The sequence below is a fragment of the Solanum lycopersicum genome, chromosome 1, assembly GCF_036512215.1.
Source record: "Solanum lycopersicum chromosome 1, SLM_r2.1".
Taxonomy (NCBI): Eukaryota; Viridiplantae; Streptophyta; class Magnoliopsida; order Solanales; family Solanaceae; genus Solanum; species Solanum lycopersicum.
Window position 1 is genome coordinate 77818951 of NC_090800.1, and position 24723 is coordinate 77843673.

At 29.5% G+C, this 24723-nt stretch overlaps 2 protein-coding genes and 1 non-coding gene across 3 annotated transcripts; 2 read left to right on the forward strand and 1 right to left on the reverse strand.

The window, feature by feature from the left end:
• The first annotated feature begins 35 nt into the window (after nt 1-35).
• Nucleotides 36-5525, forward strand: LOC101244808 (ATP synthase subunit O, mitochondrial). Its single transcript, XM_004229575.3, has 6 exons — nt 36-311; nt 1060-1110; nt 2785-3028; nt 4485-4597; nt 4976-5062; nt 5157-5525. Exons 1-6 carry the CDS (start codon nt 207-209, stop codon nt 5274-5276), a joined length of 720 nt encoding a protein of 239 aa, XP_004229623.1. The 5' UTR covers nt 36-206; the 3' UTR covers nt 5277-5525.
• Nucleotides 5526-15788: 10263 nt separating this feature from the next.
• On the forward strand, nt 15789-18838 carry LOC101245096 (transcription factor MYB46-like). Its single transcript, XM_004229576.5, has 2 exons — nt 15789-16248; nt 17404-18838. Exons 1-2 carry the CDS (start codon nt 15947-15949, stop codon nt 18158-18160), a joined length of 1059 nt encoding a protein of 352 aa, XP_004229624.1. The 5' UTR covers nt 15789-15946; the 3' UTR covers nt 18161-18838.
• Nucleotides 18839-20543: 1705 nt separating this feature from the next.
• TRNAS-GCU (transfer RNA serine (anticodon GCU)) lies at nt 20544-20625 on the reverse strand. Its single transcript has one exon. It is a non-coding gene; the product is annotated as a tRNA-Ser (tRNA).
• Nucleotides 20626-24723: the final 4098 nt, after the last annotated feature.

Genomic DNA, 24723 nt, shown 5'->3' on the forward strand with positions numbered 1-24723 from the left:
TAATTAACAACCCCCCACCCTTAAAAAAAGTACACGTGTCACTAATTACTAGTGTTAGTATAGAAATTGTATGCCCCTCTTAGGTTACAAGCTTTGAAATGCTAAGGTAGTAAAATAAAGAGCCTCCTTTACCCGCAACCCTCAGCTATATTCAACACTAGAAAAAGCCGTACATCTCTGTGAAAAGCTAAATCGGTTTCTCTGCGATGGCAATGGCAGGGCGTATTAGATCTACACTTCCTCACCTACGCAAAGCCCTTTCATCTGATTCGAGATCCGCTCTTTATCCGGCCATTATCTCCAATCCCGAGGTATTCATTCTTATCAAAGATTAGACCTACTTTTGGTTTTTGATGTTTTTTTGTATTTTCTGGGTTGTGCTTTGATCTGCATCTTCAGTTTAGATTCTTCGATTTTATTCATTTTTTGACTTTGAAGTTGGATGAGATTGATTCTCGATTTATGTATATGTGAAATGGGTCAATGCTACACAGTCTGAACAAACCCTCTGTGGAGTCAATTTTTTAAATTGAAAGTGAAATTGATGGAAATGATTATATGTTTGCACCTTAGGGTAGAGTATTTTGGTGCGGTTTTCTGATTGAATTTACATGTGAAAATAGCGTTATAATTGTCCCTTTCGTTTTTTGCTAAACAAAATATTACGACCTCGGTATGTGTGGTGGTGGTTGGGTGGGAGGAGGCGGAAATTCTAAGATTATCCTTGCATCATGGCCAAGCATTAGCCTTTTAAAACTTTTATTAAGGAAGGGGGTTGGTAGCTTGTTGTTATGTGAATATTAAGTTTGTTTCCTGGATTTCTTTTTTATTGAAATTGAATATCAAGTTTTAATCGGTGGTAATTTTTGTTTTATTTACACCTGAAGTATTTGAAAAGAGAAACCTTCGAATGTGCATAAGCATGCATATACCGTTTGAAATTTGATTGAATGGCTATTCTTTACAGAACTGTTAAAAGTGTACATGCTGTTGCGATATGGTAAAGTTGTTTGTTTTATTGATTGCTTTTTATGAATGTTGGTCAATTCTTTTTTGCAGTTGTCAAGAAATTATGCTACTGCCCCAGCTGCCAAAGAGAAAAAAGTAAAGGTTAGTAGTCCTATGAGATTGTAGCCGTATTTGTGTGTTTGATATTTGTTTCTGGTCCATTTTTTTTAAAAACTTTTTAGTGAAGTTGAATCTTTCGCTATGTCAGTTATTTCTGCTGAAAGCATTCCTAGCCTAGAGTAAATACATCTTGAATCCCATTGGCTACATCAACTCAAAATGGTATCTGCATAACTAGATCTCCATTAAAGATACAAAATATTTATTCAACTGTATGCTCCATCATAAAAAAAACTTAAGCTGCTTTACGCAGCAATACTGATGCATATTCAGTTTCAAGTATAATTTGGAGCCCAAGGGCTTCCTTGAATTTATTAGAGATATCAATGCTTTCAAGCAGAATCTAGCTCCTTTCTTTTCAAAGGTTAGATATAAACCCGCTGTATTGGCATTTGAAACCTACTTATTGCTGCGTAAAGCATTGCAGTTCTAGTCTAGAGTAAATACAACATTATTGCTGCCTAAAGCAGTGCATTAGCTAGAGTGAATGCATATTGAACCCCATAGGGTAAATCAACTGCTTAAAATTATTTCTGCGTTCACACTGTATTTTCTAGTAAAGATACAACAGTATTGATTCAATCGTAACTCCAATGAAAAAAATTAATTAAATCTGAAGTTTGAAAAGTGAAGTCTAACTTACTGATGCATCTTTGATTTCAAATTCTAGTTGGCACCCATCGCCTTTCTTGAATTAATTATAAAAAATCGTCAATACTTTCAAGCAAAATTCAACTCCTTTATTTTCGAAGGTTGGATGTAAATCCACACAATATATTGACATTTGACACCTACATGTTGTCTATCAGTTCGAAATTCTTCTGAATTATGAAAATTTTGAGCTCCCTTGTATTAATAGGACAAAGTATCTTGCATGTGAAAGTACCGATGTTTTTGGAAATGAAGAATGAACATACCTTACTTATTTATTCTGCAAACTACACATCATTAAATTGATTATGTTTGGTGATCCCCTTGGTGAATGACATGATCTGATTCGTATCTCACATGTGCTCCTAGCGATTCCTTTTTCCCTGTTGCTGCCAACTCCATTAAGTCTGTCATGTAGAACTGAGATACTGCCTGAAAACTGTCTACAGAAGTTCTTAGCAGCTTAACTGATGGGGATTATTCAAGAGAACAAGTCAATTTTTAACCATGTAATAGTCCCACATTATTGGTTGATACAGAGTCAACATCGACTTTATCAATGAATCGCTATTAGACTTGCAGGGTTCGACATTAACTATATCTGTTTCAAGCTATATGTGGATAAAAACAACTCATCTCCTCATTATTGTTGTAGAATACTGTGGTAATATGGGTTGATTATTTGCCATATAGTATAAAAACTTTTCCTATTTCATCAAAAAACTTTCCCTATTCTCCTGTTAGTATCTGGGACCAGTTCATTCTTACCAATTCTACAGTATGTGGGAAGTTCTTTTTTATATTTTGACTCGTGTATCTCAACTGTTTCGCCTTTTGCTCTCTTATAAGTTTAAATTCAAAATGATAGTAATCTCTGTCACTTGAAGCAATTATACCACATATTTTCCTTCATATCAAAGAGATAGAATAAATGAATACTGTTACCAAATTTCAAATATGAGCCTTAAATGTGTTAACATCATTTGCTCCTCTATGATGTATCAGGTTCCAGTGACTATGTATGGGGTTTCTGGAAATTATGCCTCAGCTTTGTACATCTCAGCTGTAAAAGCTAATACATTGGAGAAGGTCGAGTCCGAGCTTTTGGACCTTATTGCGGCTTCAAAGAAAAGTCCTAAATTTTCTCAGTTTATGAAGGATCTCTCTGTACCTACAGAGACAAGAGTGAAGGCCATGACTGACATCTCTTCAGAGGCTAAATTTGGAGATCTCACAAAGAACTTCTTGGGTATGACATAATTATATTGTTATTTCTTTAAGTTCTATATTTCATTTTTTAAAATTTTGAGAGTTTGTGGTATTAGAAACAATGAGAGATGCATAATTAAACAGAATTCATCTTTCACCGCATTTTGGAATCACTTTTCGTTGATTCCAAGATATATGGCTTGAGATACATCCATTTCTTGATATTGGACTGTTCAACCGTTTCAGTTTCAAGATTGATCCTGGTTGATTGGTTCTTGGTTAACTCAAAGAATCACGTCAATTTAGTCTCTAGATTCTGGTTTAGATGAGCAAGCTCCTTTGATCAATGTGAATCTTACCAGCATATAGTAAATTCTTCTTCAATGTCACTATTTGTTGGTTTTTATTATCTTAGCTGCATTATGATCTCTTCATACTGTAAACTGAAGGCTTGTGTTGTACTTCTTGGAACCGAATAAGACAATCCAAAAGATACATCCTTATAATTAATTAGTAATTACTCTTGTTACTTATTAGAAAAAAAAACAATAAGGATAGTTATGTTCTTTTCTCGATAATCAAAATGATCTAGGTGATGAAATCAAAAAAGGTTTCGATGAACAATGATGTGATTGGCGGTTAATTTAGGATTATCTGATCATTGTGTGCATTTGGTGTCTATTTTAAGTGGACGGGTGGTTCTGGATTTTGATGGCTCTGTTTGGTTAATGTATTGGACATGTATTTTTGTTGGATTTGGGGATGAAAAAGAAAATCAAACCATCACTTGTTTGGCTTGAAAGATCACGAGATTAGCAGGGAACTATGCTCTGTTTGCTCCCCCCACACTGTACTAATGGAGATTTTGTTCTAACCTGCCCCAACCCTTTTGCATTTCTTTTATCTTCCCCTACTCCCCAAGTCTGTCCTAGTGTTACTATTTTTCCACCACCTGTTCAGAAACATGTTTTTGAGCATTAAAAGTATATAATTCTGAAAATATTTTCGTTGAGTGACCTGTTAAATTTTTTTTAATAGAGTTATTTTACTTGAATGATTTATCTTATATGTGGTCAAGTCATTTTTTAAGCGAACGTTTTTAAGATTTTAGTTGTCTAATGTATGCGTTCATTACCTTGGGAATGAACAATTTATTTTGAGCTTCTCTTTGATTTCGGTATCTGTTTGTCATTTATGGGTTCCTAGTGACATAAAATTTCCACCTTTTTATTTCTTTTCGCCATTGGTTGCTATGCTTGATTTAATTTTACCTCATCAAAAAAAAAAAAAAAGAGATCAGCTTCACACTTTTATCATTTATAAAAAAAAAACAATCAGAGCTTCACACCACTAAGATTATAAGTTCATCTCAGTATTATTTGTCATGTGGTAGCTGTGCATGTGTATGTTTTGTTAGCCTGCTCGACTAATATCTTTTTTCCATTTATGATCACTTTATGTTTGTCTGACATTTTCTTTCACCCTTGTATTTCTAGTTGTTTTGGCTGAAAATGGGAGGCTGAAACATATTGATGCGATAGCAAAAAGGTTTGCTGAGTTAACCATGGCACACAAGGGGGAACTTAAAGCCATTGTAACAACTGTTATTGTAAGTCGAATATATATCCTTATCTTTTGTTTTTTTTATTTAATGTGGCGAGGACTATTTCAAGTTAAGAAAACGATATTTTCAATCTGGTGTTTACTTAATGGTGCTTTGAAAGAGTAAGTGATACTCAAATTATGAGGATGAAAGCAGTACGAGTTGCTTATAAACTGCTTATGAAATTAACTGTCTTTTGACTCTTTTCTAATTCTGTATTGTTAGTCATTATTGGTGAGGTCCCTTCATTATTATGTGTAATGTAATGAATGATGCTTTGAGTTGACTACTTTAAGGACTCGGGTTGGTTAACTGCTGTATTGATACAAGATTTTAATTGTAGTTAGATTCTGATTTTTATATCTTTTTGTTTACTTTACCCAGCCTATTCCTCCAGAGGAGGAGAAAGAATTGAAGGAGACATTGCAAGAGGTGATGGGAAAAGGGAAGAAGGTGAACATTGAACAGAAGGTACATTATGATACTGGAACCTTTTTTTTTCAGAGAAAATTCTCAACGACAAAGATTCGCATCTGTTTATGATATTCATTCGTTGTTGTTACAGATTGATCCTAGCATTCTCGGTGGGCTTGTGATAGAATTTGGCCAGAAGGTCTTTGACATGTCAATTAGGACTAGGGCACGCCAGATGGAGAGACTCTTGAGGGAACCTATCAACTTCTGATCGCGTGAAATCCCATTTTAGTTATTTTACCCTTTTGTGGTTTTAGCTGACGATGAAAACATCCTCTTGAGGTGTTTGTTTCTCACAACAATGTTCTTCTGCATCTTGCACAAATAAAAAGCATACTTTACATTTGAATCTTCCAAAGGAAAACCTTGATGAGGATTCTTCATTTTTATTTTGAAGTTGTACTCACTTTTGTTGATCAAAACCTTCTTTTAGAGTTTGAATAACATCTTCCTTTGTTTATTTGATTGAGTGAGAAGTTTTACTTATCGTAGGCCTTGGTTTTTAGATCAATGAATACATGACATATCCATTGTTATTGCTATGCATGAATTTAGTGGGGCTCAATATCACTATTATGAGAGGTACATTTTCCTAATTCTATTGACTTTTTTTTATAGATCACCAAGATAAAAAGAAGAAATAGTGCTATATGTAAAAGTTCCCCAATATATAATGGGCGCATCAGCCACAGTTAAACTTGGGTTTGAGTAGTAAGGTGTAAGCCCAAAGCCTCTTCACCTCACTTATTAGTTATTCCCTTAATAAGGTAATCGTCATTTGTCCCTTATAATTTTAAAATTATAAAAATCTCTCATACTGATACTATAATATAAGCGTTGATACATTAATTTGATGTGCGAGATTATATATCGGCAAGGTTAATTCCAAGTGGGCTTCTTCCGCAAAGGGTTCTCCTCCAGAGAAGCTAGGGCTACCTATACAATTATACCCAAAATCAGTACTAAAATTTACATCAAACACATAATTTAGTAATAAAGCTATGAAACTCTATGATGATATTAATATTTTCGTATACAAGTAAGAGTGAGATAGAAAAAGTTTTTTACATGAACATTTCACCCACCCTTTCTATCTATTGGATATATATATATATCCAATGGTTATGACTTGGTAGATTCACTTAAAACAATGCTACAACAAATAAAGGATATATAGGTAAACAAATACTTAGCCGTAATAGTAAATAGGGATATTTTATAAGCAATATTCTAGATAAATGTAGTTAAAAGGCGTTAGCAGCTCTAAATGCATATAACATTGACCCAATTGCGCTATGTTTGCGGCAAGAAATATTGAATGGAAAAATCTATCGTCACTAAATGTCTTCTTTATTGTAGTAAAAGAGAGAAAATATCCCGAAAAAAGGTCAATTGAGTCCTTTTCTAATTAGAATAGAAGAAAACAACCATGTAAGGATCCTTGTATATTGTTTTCGTAAGTATAGATATGAAGATCTCTGTAAAAAGGACCCAAAAAAAATATAAATTTGTAAAGAGATAATAGGAGGATATCACGAAAATTATATGGCTAAATGCTAATGATATAAATTTTCTTTCTAAAAATAAAGAAAGAAAGAATTTGAAATTTTATTTCAATTACATGATTATGTAAAAGAGTACTATTTCACACATATTGATTCTGGTAAATGTCTTCTCAAGAAATTATTTTCTATTTAATAATAAAAAAAGTAAAAAACAATATATTGCACAACTAACTTTCTCTTTATGTTTTTTCTACTCCAATTTTTTTCAACATTATAAACACTTTTAGGACTCACAATTATCACCTAACTCCACAATCATCATAATTCAGTTGAAACATAACGTAGATATTAATTATCCTTCTTATACAGTAATGTTGTTTCATTAAATATAGCATATATTATACGAAAACACACATTCTACGTCGTACGTGGTCCATTGCAGATATTGTTAACATGTCAATTTTAGAAAACAATGATAGCTACCAATAAAATTCCTTAAATTAGTCATTAACATCATTAATTATTTTTTTTAGATTCAAATCATCACTAATTCATACCACAATAAAGTTTTAAAATTAAATTAACATAGTTCAAAGGGTATTTTTCGATAAATTTGTACCTGAAATATCGACAGTAATAAAAATTTAAATCACTACGGACGTCCCAAAAAAATCTCTCCATTTTTCTTTTATAAAATTTTGCTCGTCTCTTTACCCATGGTACCAAATAATTCCTTGAATTATTCCACCATCTTGCAAAAGCAAGTCTAGCTCTTTTAATCATGTCATTGTAGCAAAAATATAGTAATATGAGGTTTACAACATAATTATTTATATTTACAGAGTCGGTAAATTCAGAATGTACTTGTTTGAGTTAGAGATAGATTTGTTTGAATTTCGAAATTCAAAAAGTGTCACATAAATTGAGACGCAAAAAAATAATAATTTCAAAAAAAAGGCAGTGATAGATTATAAAAGAAAAAGAAATATGAAATAAAAGAGTTAGATAGGACCAACATTTTAGCCTTTGTCCAAGTAACTTTTCAACACATCATGAACATATTTAACTATTAACTTAATATATTTTGATTCGTTCGAATTCAATCAGACCAATTTATTTACCTCCTATAATTGAACGAGTCCATTTGCTATTCGTGATTGAATAATCCATCCATTTATTAACTCAATATATTTTAATCCGTTCTAATTTAACTTAATCCGTTCACCTGCGAGTTCATTCGTTGAGAGCTCCGCAAATAATCATTATGTCAACTTGTCTAGGGAGTGATTTTCTACCTTGGGACCAATTTTATTGATAATTAATATCTTTGTTAAATTACGACTGATTCTTTTATTTTTTATATTTTTATGGTTCTCATTGTTAATAACTTACCCCAGCTTCCTATTACCCACAAAAGGGATATTTATGCAACACAAATTGGATAATTTTGTACCTCTATTTAATATTCTTATTCTATTAAAACAATTTGCGCGACAATAGGTGTTATGTTAGAGGAATATATTTGTTCAATAATGCTCAATTGGTTTTGAGGGGTGGTTATCCACACGAATGATTCGAAATTGATCTCCCCTCATCATCTTCTGAATCAAGCATGCCGCATAGGGTTTGCCTAGTTCAGTTTATATTCCATGTGTGATTTGCAGGCTATTATTACACAATGAGCGGTTTACCCAGTGCACAAAAAGTGCTCATTCAAAGGGCAAAAACTGTGACAGAAATTATAACGACTGCAGATTATCCTGAGACTCAAAAAACAAAATCAAATCAACCTCATATAAAGAATTTGATTTTATAATAGATATTTTTAAATACCACATATTAAAAGGGACCCCCTATTCCCTAAAAACACAAATCAAAATGGAACTTGGCCTAAAAATGGGCAAACTGACCACTCTAACCATTTACTTCATCTACTTCTATTGCAATGCCTATATTTTGACATAAAAGTATATTATTTGTCTATTGTGAGCTTCTTCAACATTAAAAGTATATAAAAATAAACATTTACGAAAATATTTAAATATGCACTAATTTTTGTAATGGGGACAAAAGTTAAAAGGAATAATATATAAACGTATTTTCTAACTCGGTCTTAATTGACATCTGTGTCACACATTTAAATATTTCTACAAAGTTGAACAACTAGACATGCACACATTTTACATGAAAATTCAAATGAGATATACTAAAACAGAATTGTATATACGTCTCGTAAGATGCATGTGTCTGTCTATCTGTTCAATACTATAATAATTTAAGTGTTTACTTACGCACACCCAACTAAAAATTAGTTATTGCTAGCCGGCCCTATAAGAAAAGAGAATTACACATGATGTGGTCCTAAATAATCTTATTGAAGAAGAAGAAGAAGAATGTTGCTTGGCTTGGGTAAATTGAAGAAGTAAAGATTAAAAATATTATCCATACAGCTGTAACTACGTACGTACATTTATATATCTTTGAGTAGCTTAGTTGTATTTCTTTTCCACTTGTTATTTTTTCATATGGAAATCCAACTCAGCATGCAAATTAAAGTTTTCAAATACTCAAAACAGCCCCTAACATTTTTCCTAAATTGACAGAGACAGTCTATATTTATTTTTTTTAAAAAAAAAACCATTGATTTAATTTGCCTCTTTTTTTTTTTTCTGTTGATAGAGATAACTCTGATGTGTTTTTTTCATGCTTATCAGATGGTAACTACTCCCATATGAATAAGACCTAAATTAGGTATATAATGACAGGGTAAGAATTTTCACTAAGTTTAAAATAGGCTAAATACATAAATTTGTATTTGGCAGCAAAACTTGCTTTAGTACTTTAACTTTACGGGTAATTATTTGTCCCCCTAATCTTTTTGCAAGTGAATTAAATAGCACCTTACATATACTCAGTTTCATATACATGGGTGAAGTGCACGCGTTCCACCTAAGTGACACCTCAGTGCCACATCGATGACATGTCAGATAATTAATTATTTTTTTTACTTTTCCACATCTTTTAAAAAAATAATTTTTCACTCTTCACCCACCCTCTTCATTATTTCATTTGAGTCAACCTCTTAAGATCAAAAATTTCATATTGATTGATTCATTCTATTTTTTATTGATTTGTTATTATTTACTATTACTTTCATCAAATACTTATATCAGCCACCATACTTTTTTTTCACCAACTAGATGAAACTATCAATTTATATCAACAATGGCGATTTTAAATTTATGCAAAATTGATATGCTAATTTTTTTAGATTTTTTGTTGCTTTACTTATTTCATTTCTTAATGCATATTCAGGTATAGATTAAGTAACATTATAGTTAGATGAATAATTATTTTTTTAAAAAAAATCAAATCTTAAAAGTAAAGGATAAAGAAAATTATGTGAGTCTTGAATGTGATTTTCTATTTTTGTATAACCAAAAAATGTATAGAATGTAGAGTTTGATGAAGGAGAAAGAAGATAGGTCGAATCTAGCTTCTATTGAAACAAAACGAAGGAACTTCCGGAGTGAAGGTTCAGACTTAAGACTAAAGCAGCGAATGAGCCGAGGAGAGGTTGAGTGAAATCAGCAGCTACTTGGGAGTTTCAGGAAGAAGAGACAAGCAGGGGATGTGGGGGTTTTGAGAAAGGGGTGGAAGGGTTTGAACAAGAAGAAGAATGGGGTGGGTGGGGTTTTTTTTTTTATTATATATATAGTGGGATCATTTTTTTTCAAAAAGAAAAAACTTAAGCGCCTTTATATTTTTTTTTGTCACGTCATCTGTTAAGGTGGTGTTAAATTCACTTGAAATGAGTTCAGAGAGTAAATAATTACCCGTAAAGTTAAAGTGCTAAAATGAGTTATGCGGACAAGTTCGGGAGGAATTTTATGTATTTTCCCTTTAAAATATGAAAACTCAAATATATGAGAAGTCGAAGGGGACTCAAAATCTGCTATGTATAGATAAAACTATCAATTTAATCATGAAAAAACAGTATCGAAGAATTTTCAAATGAACTCCTTCATCCTATCTAACTCCAATCCTTGGGTGGGGGACGTCAATAAATCAAAAGACATTTATTTTGGAAAATGTTACTAATATTTAAAGTAATATTATAATTGAGTATAGTGGTTTTAATGTTTTTATTTTTTTTATCTTGAAGTGATATTTGCTTTTTATTATTTTCAAGCAGAGTGTCGATAGACACTTCTTCCTTGAAAAATAAGTTAGAATGAGAATATTGTTTTTCACGTATATATATTACATATTGATACTCATTGATTTTTATATAATTTTATTTTTTTATATTTTGATACTTTTTAAGCGAAATTTTAACTTCGCCACTGAACTCTCGCAAAGAGTGACTAACTTTTATATTTTATTGTATTATAATGTCATTTCACTAAAAAATTTATCAATTTCGATCGTAATACAAAGTCTGACCAACTTGTAGATTTTTTGGCATTATAATAATATAATTTAACGTCGTAATGCAAAGGTAGGTTGACCAATTAATTCTGTGAGATAATATTTGCTCAAGGAGAAACGTGTTTTATATTGCCAAATATTTTCACTTTAGCGTCTTGGAATGAAGGGATTAGAAACGGAGCCCAAGGGAGATGTATCTTATAATGATTGAACTAATTATAGAGGGTAATTGGCTAAATTTAATTTATAAGTTACATCAAATTAATTTAAGCATTGAAGTCAAAATCAATTAACAGCTAAAAGCCACTTCTAGTTTGATTATTTTTTTTACCATTTTATTTGATTTTTCTAAATAGATTATTATAACTTTTAAAAAAACAAAACGCCAACTCTCTCTTCATTCTATATTTGTTGTTCCTTTTTTCATACTTTAAAATTTATGGAGTACCTTTTTTTTTTTTTGGAAAAGGAAAAATCAAATGGTATGTAAATATTCTTCGTCATATTTTTGAAATATTTGTGCCCCTATCAGCTAAAAACTAGAGTGTATATATGCTTTATACAAACGGATATACATGTGTCATAATCTTACCCATGATTCGATATTTATTAAATATCGAATCGACGGATAAGATTGTGTCACGTGTCTATGTGGTCTTTCGTTAGAGGGAAGGGCATACATGCTCTAGTGTTTGGACACCAGGGACACAATGTCCCAAAAGTATGAAGAAGGATATTTTCATACCATTTACGATAGTTTGAGATTATATTTATGTTTTTTCCCTTTTTAAAATAAAATTTAAAGATATTTTAGTCATATTAGTAAAAGAATAACTAATTATTTATTATTTTTATCAAACGCTTAACCCCCCCCCCCCCCCACCCTTTCCTTACCTTCAAATACGTACTAATTTAGGTATTATTTTATTTTTTAAAAAACAAAAACTAACTCTTTGCTTCCAAATTTTTTTCTGTAGTGCGTTAGATATATAGATGTCAAAAATATGTTTTACTTGTTGTTGCATGACTTTTTAAAAATAAATTTTCTATTTATGTTATATTCGGTACCCTCTAAAGATATATATACATATCTAACATAAAATGAAAAAAAAAAATTAAAAAAATAAGCAAATTAAGAGCAGAGGATTAAATAAAATTTACTACAATTTTATTTCTTTAAAAATAAAATAATATATCAACTTTTTTCGAGAATGAGTGGGTGATTTCTTTTTTTTCTTTTTTTTGGATGGGTGTCGGGTTTTTTTTAAAAAAAGGGCAACTTTTACGTATAACAAATATAAAATTCATATTTATATGCTATAGCAAAGTTTGCATAATTACACTCCATAGCAAACATATAAATGTATAACTTGCTATACATATACAATTGAAGCGAATTGTATAAAACGAAGTGTATAAAATGACAAAGAGAAAGAGACTTGGGCAGAGAATTGTATAAAATGAAGTGTATAAAATAAGTTGTATAATTATAAGTGTATAGAACGATTATATACAATTTGAATTTGTAGAAAATGAGAAAGACAGAAAGGCAAAAGAGACTTGGGCAAGGAATACACAATTGAATCGAATTGTATAAAACGAGAAAGAGAGAAATTATATACAATTTGAATTTGTATAAAACGAAAAAGAGAGAAAGACAAAAGAAACTGGGCAGGAGAGTATTTTTATTGTATAATTATAAGTGTATAGGATGAAAATATATGTATTTGCATCTTTATATACAATTTTCTCTCGTTTTATACAAACAAAAACACAACTTATACATTTCATTTCTGTTTGTATAAGTGAGAGAGGCAAGGGTGGCGGGCGATATTAGGGAGAGTGGCGAGCGAGATTTGGGAGAGGGGAACAAAAATATATGTATTTATACAATTTCCTCTCTCTTTATACAAATAGAAAAACAGATTTTTTTATACACTTGTGTTTGTATAAAAGTGAGAGGAAGCGAGCAAGAGATGAAGCGAGAGAGGAGAGTGGCGAGCGAGAGTTTGAGGAGAGAGGTAACTGACAAACAGTTTGCTACAGAACACAATTAAATCAAAGGTTGGTTATAGCAATTAATTTGATTTATTAGTTTGTCATTATTATACAATTTTCCCTTTTAAAATATATTATAAAGGAAATTAAAAAAAAAGAATAGAAGGACGGGGATTGTCGGTGTGGGAGTGGGGGTGGGGTGGAGGAGGGGGTACGGGAGGAGGAGGTGGAGAGTGGTAAGAAAAATAATTTAAAATTTAAAAAATATTCTTTTGAGGGATAATACTACTTTAATCTTTAATTTTTAATAGTGTATTATTTAATTTTTTTTCAAGGTGAAATATTTTATCTATGTGAAATGTCATGTGTCAAGTTTTTTTCAAATAAAAGAAAAAGTGCATCACACACCATTTATGTATATTTTCAAACTAACAACAATTTAGGTATGAAATTCACGCTTTCAATAGTTTAGATATGAAACTAAAAAAAAAAATAGTTTGAGAGCATTTTAAATATTTTTCTCTTATACTAGTTTCAACAATTTCAATAGTTACTTAAATACTGTTTTTTTTATAAAATCAATTTTAATAAAAAAAATTTGCTCTTAAAACTTATCAGGTGTTTACAAAGTCAGCTGACCCAAATAGGGTGTAAGATTTTATTTTTACTTTTTTTTAAAAAAAAAAAGTAGTTCTTTAATTTTCAAAGTTGATCAATGAAGTAACAATTCGAGTTTTAAATGTTGAACACATGATGCATAATTGGTTGACAATAATTTTTTCCAAAATTTGCACTATGGTCAAAGATTGCTTTCATTTCTAAAGATTATTACTGTCTTCAGTGTGAAACAGATTATTATAATTTATAGCACAAAATAGGGAATGTTGTCGTCTAACATCATAGAGAAAATTAAAACACAGTGCAAAACACATGGCTATGTAACAATTTACACATGGAAAAACAACAAGAACATGATTTTTGACCAAGAGTTTAGAAAGTAAAATCTTTTGTTATAATTAGAATTGAATAATTACTATTATCTCACTTTATTGCCCTTTTCTTTAAATAATTGTTTCCAATTTTATTCACTTTAAAAGAAGTATAATTTTGAATTGTAATCATCAAAAATATTAATAAGTAAAGGGATTTTTAAGCGTTTTAACTCAACCTCAAAAACTGACTCATAAAAAGATGATTCATCAAAACGATATAAAAGAGAGAAAGAATCAATACTTTGCACCGCTATAGACTAGCTATCTTAAACATGAATAATATAAATTGAGGGTTTAACATCAAGTAAACAATGTTGAAATGGGACGGGTCTGACTCTGATATTATGTAAAATAAAATGAATCTTAAGCCTAAAATAATCTCAGAAGTTAGCTTATAAAAGTTAACATCGCTCAAAATCGTATAAGGAGATCAAACATCCATCCACGTCGAGCTGGGATAATCAACTTACAACTATAAACATTTAGTTGAATGGATTCCACTTCTTTTTTAAAAAAAGTTCACCCTTCATAGCAAAATTATTAGTAAAGGAGTTTAGCTTTTGGAATATAGTGTTCTTTTTTCTTTCTTAGGGCAAATGATAATACTTCCCAATTAAATTTTATTTTTTATTCAGTAAGACACGGTGAACATTAAACCATGAGCTTTGACGATTGTACCATATACTTTTAAGGAAAAATAATTAATTTTATATTAGAACTCCCTTCTTGATCAAGACAACCCCATGATTGCATAAAAGAACAAAAATATTAAATTTGTCTTCACACGTAGTGGCAAAAAAAAAAAACATTTTTTTAGTAACTATAACTTACTTTACAAGAATGGAAGTTTGGTATAGTGTTGAGGAATACTATACAAACATTGTTGATATATATTATATTTAATAGTAACATATATGAATAATATAATGCAAAATGAAGCACTAATCATTTCAATAGTATCTGTCGACAGATAATTTGCTTCAAAAATCCGTTAGATGAAACTGAAAGGCTTATTATTTTGAACGTTATTTTCATTCTTCATGCAACAAACAATTCCAATTAAAGACTTGTGGAAAATTAAATAAAATTTTGAGTTAAAATAAAGGTTCAACGTAGACATAGACACGCGTACCTTAATATAACATATTAAGTTACCATCACACAATTTAGAAAATGTGTATAACAATTGTAGTACTTTATGTTATTGTACATGTACTCTTCCTTTTCTTTGAAAATTTAGACTTAAGGTGCAAGTGAGAAGTTGAAAGAAAAGAGAAATGAAAACTTCTTTGGGTGGTAATGGTGATGATGAAAGTGATGTTTTGTGGGGTTGTGTTTTTCTTTTTCTAAAAAATCATTTATAAAACATTATTAATTGTGAGAATTAAATTTAAAAAAAAAATAAAAAAAGCAAATTAGTTGGTTAAAAAAAAACAATTATAGGTGGAGTGGAAAACGGATTGAGAGGGATGTTCCTTTTGGCCAAGGGGCGGAGCTAATAGTCTACGAAACAAGTTCGAGTTCGATTGAATTCAGTATATTTTATTTTATTAATGTTGATAAATATATGTAAATATTTAAATTTAGAATTCAATTATTATTATCAGTCGAAAAAATTGTTATTGTAAAATTCAAAACTCATAAAAATTAAAATTCTGATTTCGCAAATACGAAAGAGAGAGAGAGAGAGAGTGATGGTTGGTCTTCTTGTCTTTGACTCTATCTAGTCTCTTTCGTTGCATTTTTCTTCACTCACAAGGTAATCATCATATGTGTATGAGAAATGGAACACATTTTGCTTCCACTTCACATAATCTTTTTCTTATTTTTTTTTTCCTTCTCTTTCTTATTATTCCATTCTATATATCTTTTCACCATCAAAACCTAGCAAAACATATCATATTATTTTTTTTCTTCTCCTCATCATCCATCATCTTGTTAGGGTTTGTCTATCGATGAGGAAGCCGGAACACAATAATACAACGATGAAGGAGAAGGAGAAGGAGAAAGTGAACAAGTTAGGGAAATTAAGAAAAGGTTTATGGTCACCAGAAGAAGATGAAAAGTTGATGAGTTACATGTTAAGAAATGGTCAAGGATGTTGGAGTGACATTGCTAGAAATGCTGGATTACAAAGATGTGGTAAGAGTTGTCGTCTTAGATGGATTAATTACTTGAGGCCTGACCTTAAACGCGGCGCCTTTTCTCTTCAAGAAGAAGAACTCATTGTTCATTTGCATTCTATTCTGGGAAATAGGTACATACATTCACCTTTTTCAACTTTGTATTTAAGTTTAACATTCATGTGTATATGAAGTGTGTTTTGGAGCCATGTTGGTTTTACCATGAATGAAATGAGTGAAAATCATAGGGTTCAAATTTCAGTATAGACAAAAATATTAGTAGTACTTATCTTTTTCTATTTGCATTGATCATGCTAGCTAGACACTAATGATATTGAGAAGAAGAGATCAAGAGAGTATGAGGGTGTTAATGGAACTAAAATGTGAATTAGGTTTCTTTTATCAACTAGCTAGCTTGAAATTAAATATTGATTTTAATACATCTAAACCTTTTGGGGTCGGATTCTTTTTCACTGTTATATATTACGCGAGATGTTATTAAATAAAATATATAATTAGATAATATCATATGAAAGTTGATTTTTTTTTTAAAAAAAAATTGATTGTTAATAGTGAAATGATATTATAGTGAGGATGGTGTACATATATAGGACACTTGCATATTTTCTTTGAATTAAATACACAAATACAATTTTTTTTCAAAAAAATTGGTTGACTTATTGTTAACCTACTTTATGTAATACACAAAAAATAACAATCCTCTTTCAACACTAAATCTCAAGCTCTGAGAAGGATAAATTTTACTGTAATCTACAACTCCTAATTGTCATATTTAATTAGTCCCTTTTCATCATTTTCTCTTATGTTAGGGCATTATATTATACATACCTTAGTGTTAAATCTTAAATGATTCCCTTAATAGCTTTGACTTCAACCTCGTATATGTATTAAAATTTTTACTAATAAATAATATAATTGACTCCGACCCCAGAGTCCAACCACTTAAAAAATTTTAAGTAGGAGATTTATGAATTAAAAAAAATGAAGGGAAAATTAGATGATTAATTAGAGAGAAAAGTTCCAAAGATATCATTAAGTAAAAGAAAAACTAAAAATGAATATATCTACTGGCATATATAATTAATCCATTGTTTAGTAAGTCAATTTGATTTTCGCTTATAATAGTAGTGAAACAATTTCAATTTTTAAACAAATATTATTTGCTTAATTTGTTGATGAAACTAACATACTATAATGCAATGCAAATCCATGCTGTACTTTCTTTCCATTATTTTAAACCTTATGTATTTTGCATGTATGTATTATAGGTGGTCACAAATTGCGGCTCGTCTACCTGGGAGGACAGATAATGAAATCAAGAATTTCTGGAATTCCACGATAAAAAAGAGATCAAAAAACAACAACAACAGCACGCCATCGCCCAACACGAGTGATTCTTCCATTGGAGGAATATTTCCAATGCAAGGGCACGATGTAAATAATGTTATGGCAACGTTATGCATGGATAATTCATCGTCTACTACTTCAGGATCATCCATGCAAGCCATGGTACCTTTCAACCCTTTCCCTCAGCTTGATAGTACAAGCTACGATATATCTGGATTAGTCGGGCCAGTGAATTTAGGTCAATTTGGTTGTAGTGGAGGTGATGGTGGATTTTTGGACTATGGAGTTGTGGAAACTTATAGTATGATGGGTTTAGGAAGTGATGAATTTTCAATACCTTCTTTAGAGGGTGTTCATAATAAGAGTACTACTACTATGGGAGAGAGTAATAATAATAGTAATGTTGATTTTAGTAGTAATAATATTGTTAGTGGTGCTAATGACTATGATTCCATGATTGAGAAGAAAAATAATACAAACGTTAACAACAACAACAACCAACACTTGATGAATATGAGTGGAATTAGTGATCAAAGCCTAAAGGTTGAAGACTATATGGTTGGTTTTGGGAATCATCATCATTGGCATGGAGAAAGCTTAAGAATTGGAGAATTTGATTGGGAAGGTTTGTTGGCAAATGTTTCCTCTTTACCTTACCTTGATTTTCAAGTTGAATAAATACTCTCTCCAACCCTTTCAACCCCACATATACCCCCACAAAAATGACACAAATACCCCTCTTCCCAACATTTCTTTCTTTTTTTTCTTTTTCTTTGATAATCGTACGTTTAAATTCAGACGATCAATAATGAAGCAAGATTCGAAATTCAGTAAATAATAGGTCTGTCGAGACTTTTTATCTTCTCTTCCTTCAATTCATTATACATAAATTGTTCCCCCTCCTAAATTCTCCACAACTTCATCTTAGAGAAAATTTTGAGATATACTTCTTTTCTTTATTTGCAATTATCTAATACTTCCACTAGATTTTCTTTTTATTTCTTTATTTTTGGTATTTCAATTGTACGTTGTGGAGTATTATGGGGATAGTAGGGGAGAAATAATAATCTTTCTCATCAAGAATTGAGCAAAGTGTGAATAGAAAAATGAAAGACAGATCGATGATATAGAAGATTACGCAAAGAAAGTAAATAAAAAGGTCAAAAATTGTTGATTTGTATTTTTGTACAGATCGATGTGGATCAATTTAATCAATCAATAATCTTTTGAATTTTAAGAGAATTTTTTTAGTTAGTCACATGTTTCTCAGAAATATATATAGATAGAGAAAATTGTTGCACGTACTTTGTATTTACAAAGGAATAAGAAGCATTATTAGTTTTTTTTCTTATGTAACATTTAATTTTGAATTCATGTTATGTGCACTGATAGAATAATTATATTTTGTATTACATATACGGTCAACATATCTAACCTAGATATGATAAACTAAACAATAAATTAATAAGCCTATTATAATGGACTAAACCATAAAAATTGTGAATAGTTTTTTTTTTTTTTTACGTTATCATTATATGTGATTTAACTTTTTCAACACTGAATTTGATGATGAGAAATTAAATTAAATTGGATCAATTTGTATGTGGAACGACTTTATTTTCTTTAACAAAGTTGATTAAACATTTTGTTCGTCACTTAATCTTGATCTTAATATAAAAATGTAGTGTTAAGGAGAACTTACGTCATAGTTGCTTTAACTTTCATCTGATTCAAATTACTAAACCTGAGTTATTTTCATGGCAATTCTTCTATACTGACTTGCATTATGATAGTATCATTAGCTGTGAATATATGCATGAGGTAATTAGATCACACTACCAAATAAATCATTATTTTCGTCAAAAAATGTTTAATGATTATTTCTATAGATATTTTTATTGAATCGGTAAAAAAAAAAAATATATTAATGTTTTCATAGAAAAATTAGGATGCATGTTTTCTATTATTTCTATGAGAATTTGTTTTCCACCAATATACAATTTTTTTAAGTAAGCTGGTTCAAGAAAATGAATACAAAAATATGTTCTACATCATAAATTTCTCACTAATTTGCGTAGAAAGAACTTTATTCCTAGTAGTTCGTGACCTAAGTCAATTAATAATACTTCTTTGTTTCTAACTTGAATCTCTTTCCTTTTTTTTATTCGTTTAAAAATTTAAAAAAAAAATCTCTTATTTTAGAAACTCTATAATTTAAAACTTTTTATATAATATGCTTAAAATTATAAAATCAAATACTATTGTTATTCATTCTATATTGTTTTTGTCTAAGATCATAAAATTCAAAAAAAAATTCTTTTTCTTAAATATCGCATAAAGTCAAAACCAGATAGAAAATTAAAACGAAATAGAGGGAATAGTAAAATCACGGTTATCTATCTATAATCTATGTACGACTAGCTATAAGTCTAGAAACTATAAGTATGTCTAATGAAATGCGCTTAAAATCATTGTTATTTTACTTTGAAGTACATTTACTTTGGACAGTTAGACGAAGAGTAAAAGCATTTCTCCATTTATGATAAGTCTCGAGTTTGAATCTCTTTTAGCTATGGAGTTAAATTTTATTGGAGAGTACTTTACTTTACCCTCTTAATATAGGACTTTCAGATGCGAACTCAAATTTAGTTAAACTTGAATGGATATATCAAATATTTGGACGGTGAATTAAAGATAATTAATTATTGTATCACTTGCACTATAACAAAAACACTTTTATCAACAATAAATATATATAATAACAAAAAGGGCTAAATCTTTAGTGTCATTAGATCTAATGTCTCTAAAGGCTTTATAAATAATGTTAATTATCGCTAAAATACATTTTTAATAACTATTGTTATAAATTTATTACGAAAATAATTTTTGATATAATGTAAAGGTACTAGATAAATGTTAACTAATCCATGTTTTGGATGACGAATAAATTCGCTTCATTTATTAAATCTAAGTCCCCTTGATTTGTATAAATAGATACTTAAATTTGTATTAGAAAATCAGAGAGAATGCGAAAAAAAAAAAGTGGGAAAAATGATAAAAACGTCACCTGAGAGATTCGAACTCTCGCGGGGAAACCCCATGTACTTAGCAGGCACACGCCTTAACCACTCGGCCAAAGCGACGTTGTTATCAACTTGCAGAATTAACATATAACTATTAAATATGTTTAAAATGACACTTCAAATAACATGTAGGGAAATTCTATGGTATAGAAAACATGTAGCATATATTAAGAACTATAGCTACAATTTAAGAAATTTATGATAACAGTTTTCTCAATTCTTGCTATTTGTATAAATTCAGAATTTGTATAATTGTTCTGATTATATTAAGTTGGAATGTTTTATATACTTACCTTAGTTATTTGTGAACTATTTACCAAACTTCATAATAAATTACCTTGTTTGTATATTGACAAACGAAATTCTGAAAAATTCCTAAATGTATAAATACAATATATATATATATATATATATATATATATATATACTTGTCCTTTTGTACATTCACAAGCAAAATATATAAACAAGCGAAAATATATAAATCACAACTTCCATTATAAACCCCAACTTCCATAGCAAATGAAACTGTATCTCTAAGGGAAACTTTCACATATAGCCACTTAAAACTAACTAATTACTCTTCTTAGCTATAGTTTGATAATTACAATTTGTAGCTATATGTTACATGGAGGAGAGAGGCGAGTGAGACCGGGAAAGAGTGGAGAAAGGTAAATTGTATATTAGATTGATTATAAATTATATATTATACATATATATTTGTATATATAGCAAGAGAGATTGGGAGAGGGAGGAGAGAGGTCAGCGAGAGAAGGCAGAGATTGGGAGAGAGATGAATTGTATATTATACATATACATTTATACATAGGGCAAGCGAGATTGGGAGAGGGAGGAGAGGCGAGCGAGATTGGGAGGGAGGAGAGAGGGGAGAGAGTGGGACAGAAGTGAATTGTATATGTATATAGGTTAAAAATTGTATATTATACATATGCATTATACATATATAAACGTGACTAATTATACAAACTCGAAGTCAGCCCACGTAATTAATGTATACTGTTAGTCGCGAGAGGTAATTATAACAAACTATAACTGTAATAAGTATAGTAAGTTCTATTTCTCGATGGGGCGGGGAAGGGATATAACTCGGCGATAGAGTTACATAGTATAAGTTTGTTTTGTTGTATAATTTTCTATATCTCGGATAAGTATTTAAGGCCCAGCATTCCTGGGCCCTTTCTTGAAACAAACCCAAAGAAGAAAATAAGCCCATTTTGATTGGGTTTACTAGGCCCAGCAATCACATTGGCCATAGCCCTATAATTAGGATGGTTTTGATAAAGAGAAAATTTCATAAATAATCAGTATTTGCAAAGCAATTTATCTTAAAAAATACAATTTTAAAAAGTATGAAAGTAAAAGAAAAATAATCACACTTCAAATATTTTGTATTTGAAATTTCAACACAATATATTTGAATTTAATTTTTTATAAGTAGATCTACAACAAAGTGAGCACCCAATACAATGCTCCCTTTGGGCCATTTTACCCCTCATTCATACTAACAACTAAAAGTAATAGAATAGTGGGTTTTATAATTTTTTAAAAAATAAATAAAGAATTATTTGTTATTCTAATCATGATTAGACTTAAATTTAGGTAATTTTTTTTTTTTTTTAAATTTAGGTAATTAAATTTCAAACCTTTGGTTCTTAATTATGACATGACATGTGGCTACAATTTAAATAGGTACTTGGAATAGAAATGATAAATAATGGAGAGGCACCCTATCCCGTAAAGACTAAAGTAATGTATCTTGATTGGCTTAGACTTATGATTGTAAAAATTATGCTAAAATTTACGTGTTGAGCTTGAAAAAATAGTAAAATTAAAGACTTAAAGTTAATTAAGATTTTATATTGTATTTATAAATAATATACAAATAATTATAAATTTAAATGTATAATTCTTGATTCGATTAGATCATTTATTTTGTTTTATTTTATAAAATCAAAATCAAATCTAATAGTATCGATTTTCAAAATTAAAACTAAACAAAAACAAATATTAATAGCAGTTCAATTTAATTAATTTATTTATGAATGGCCCTAGCTCTCATCATTACATTCTTCAATTTGTAATGTATCTTTTCTTTATTTCTTATAAAATAAAAAATTGAGTGTAAAAATGTAACAAGATAAATATGTGACAATTATTATTTATACTATATAGTGGGTTGAATGATTTCTTTGTTATAAAGCAAGGGGAAAAGCCATTGTTTGCGTTATTTAGGATGCTCTCACAATAAACTCTAATCATAACTATACATACAAATCTTGCATATTAATTCATTTATTTACTGTCTTCAAAAGCAAGAAATATAATTATTTCGTATTAAATATAACACCTCCCTCTCTCTTTTCATGATATCTACAAGTATATCTAATTTCTTCATTGATAATTAAAGTAAGTTGTATGCTTTTTTGGTTTACTCTTAATATGAAAATATTCTAAAATGAATATTCATTCAATTCGATTTATTAGATAAAGGTTGGATAATCGACTTATTAAAAATAAATAAGTATCATCCACCAAAATAATAGAAAAGTTAGATGGATAATGTCAATATATTTCATATTATTATCAATGTCCAATATAGTGCCTAACTTTGAATTTTTCGAAATTTTTATGTGGACATTAAATATCGAGTGAAAAATAAAAAAAAAAAATTACCTATGTCCATATGTTTGCTTACTATTTCTCGTGATGAGATTCTAGTTTCTAATTTTATTATAATATTGATTGTGGTGCATTTGTGATATTGTTATATTCCTGATTAAATGTTGAGTTCGAGTCCATATATATAGAGAAAATTTTGTTGAGAGTATTACTCTCGTAATAAACCTTGTAATTTATTGTTCGTATCTAACGAGAACTCCTATACAAACACCAAATATTAAGTGAAAATACTCAAAAATGAGAAAAGAAGAGATTCCGCTCTTTTTTTGTTTTGGTAAAATTCTTTTTTTGTTATCTATTTTAAATTTATCGTTTCACCTGACTATTTTTAGAGAGATGTTAGTATGAAAATTCATATTATTCATCGGTTAGCTCATTTTCTAAGTTTTAAATATTGAATATTTTATTTTGTTTTTATTTATCCCATTTTCTGATCCATTCTTATTCAATTTGACCATCGATTTGGCACCTCTAATTAAAAAAAAACAGTTGTCTTGCATCTTGAAAGTTGGACTGACTGATTTTGAAAAGATTTTATAAAAGACGTGAAAGTTGGGGCTCAATGAGTCTTTGGAGAATAAAATTACTCATCTATTCTGTATTAACTCAATTTTTGAGATTTTTTGATTTAAAATAATTATACTATTATTTTAATTTTTAGATGGATATTTAGATTTTTTTTTTATAATTGTCCTTTAATGAAATTTAATATTTTTAGAAGATGAATTGTATAGTTTACAAAGTCACATTTATGACGCCAAAAACGGTTATAGTGAAATTTATAGTTCAAATTACGTCCTTGAATTTTCCTTAACAAGCGTACATTATTTGATGTATTCGGTTAATATAAAATAGATTGAGTAATAAATTGAGACCAAATAACGATGAAACAAAGACAATCTTATTTGTATTTACTAGATCTATCTTATTTAAGAAAGGAAGAAAATTATTAAAATTTATATAAAATAACTAATAAATATTTATGTGATTAGAAATTATTTTATAAAAAATAAAATAAATATTTTAAAATTGCAAGATTATTTGATATAAAAATGTATTATTTTAAAAAATTAACTAAAAGAAAAGTAAATAATAAAAATTGAGAGAAAAGATTATTTCTTTCCTCTCCTTAGGAACGCACACCTTTTTTGGTCTTGACTGTGCAATGCATATCATTCTAACAACTTCCCTTGAAAAAGAGATCTCGAATATCCCGTAAATTCTTGAGATATTTATAAAGAGATCAAGATATATCATATTCTTATTGATAGTAAAATACTTCAAGAACATCTATAAGTTTTTTCATTAAAATTGAAATCATCATAGTTTGAAATACGTCATTAGTGATTAAGTGTGTGCAAAAATTGAATCACCTGATAAACCGACGCAAAAATAATGTTATTGGTATATAAAAAAATTTATCAGGTCATCGATTCGGTATTAATTTTTAATAATGAGTTA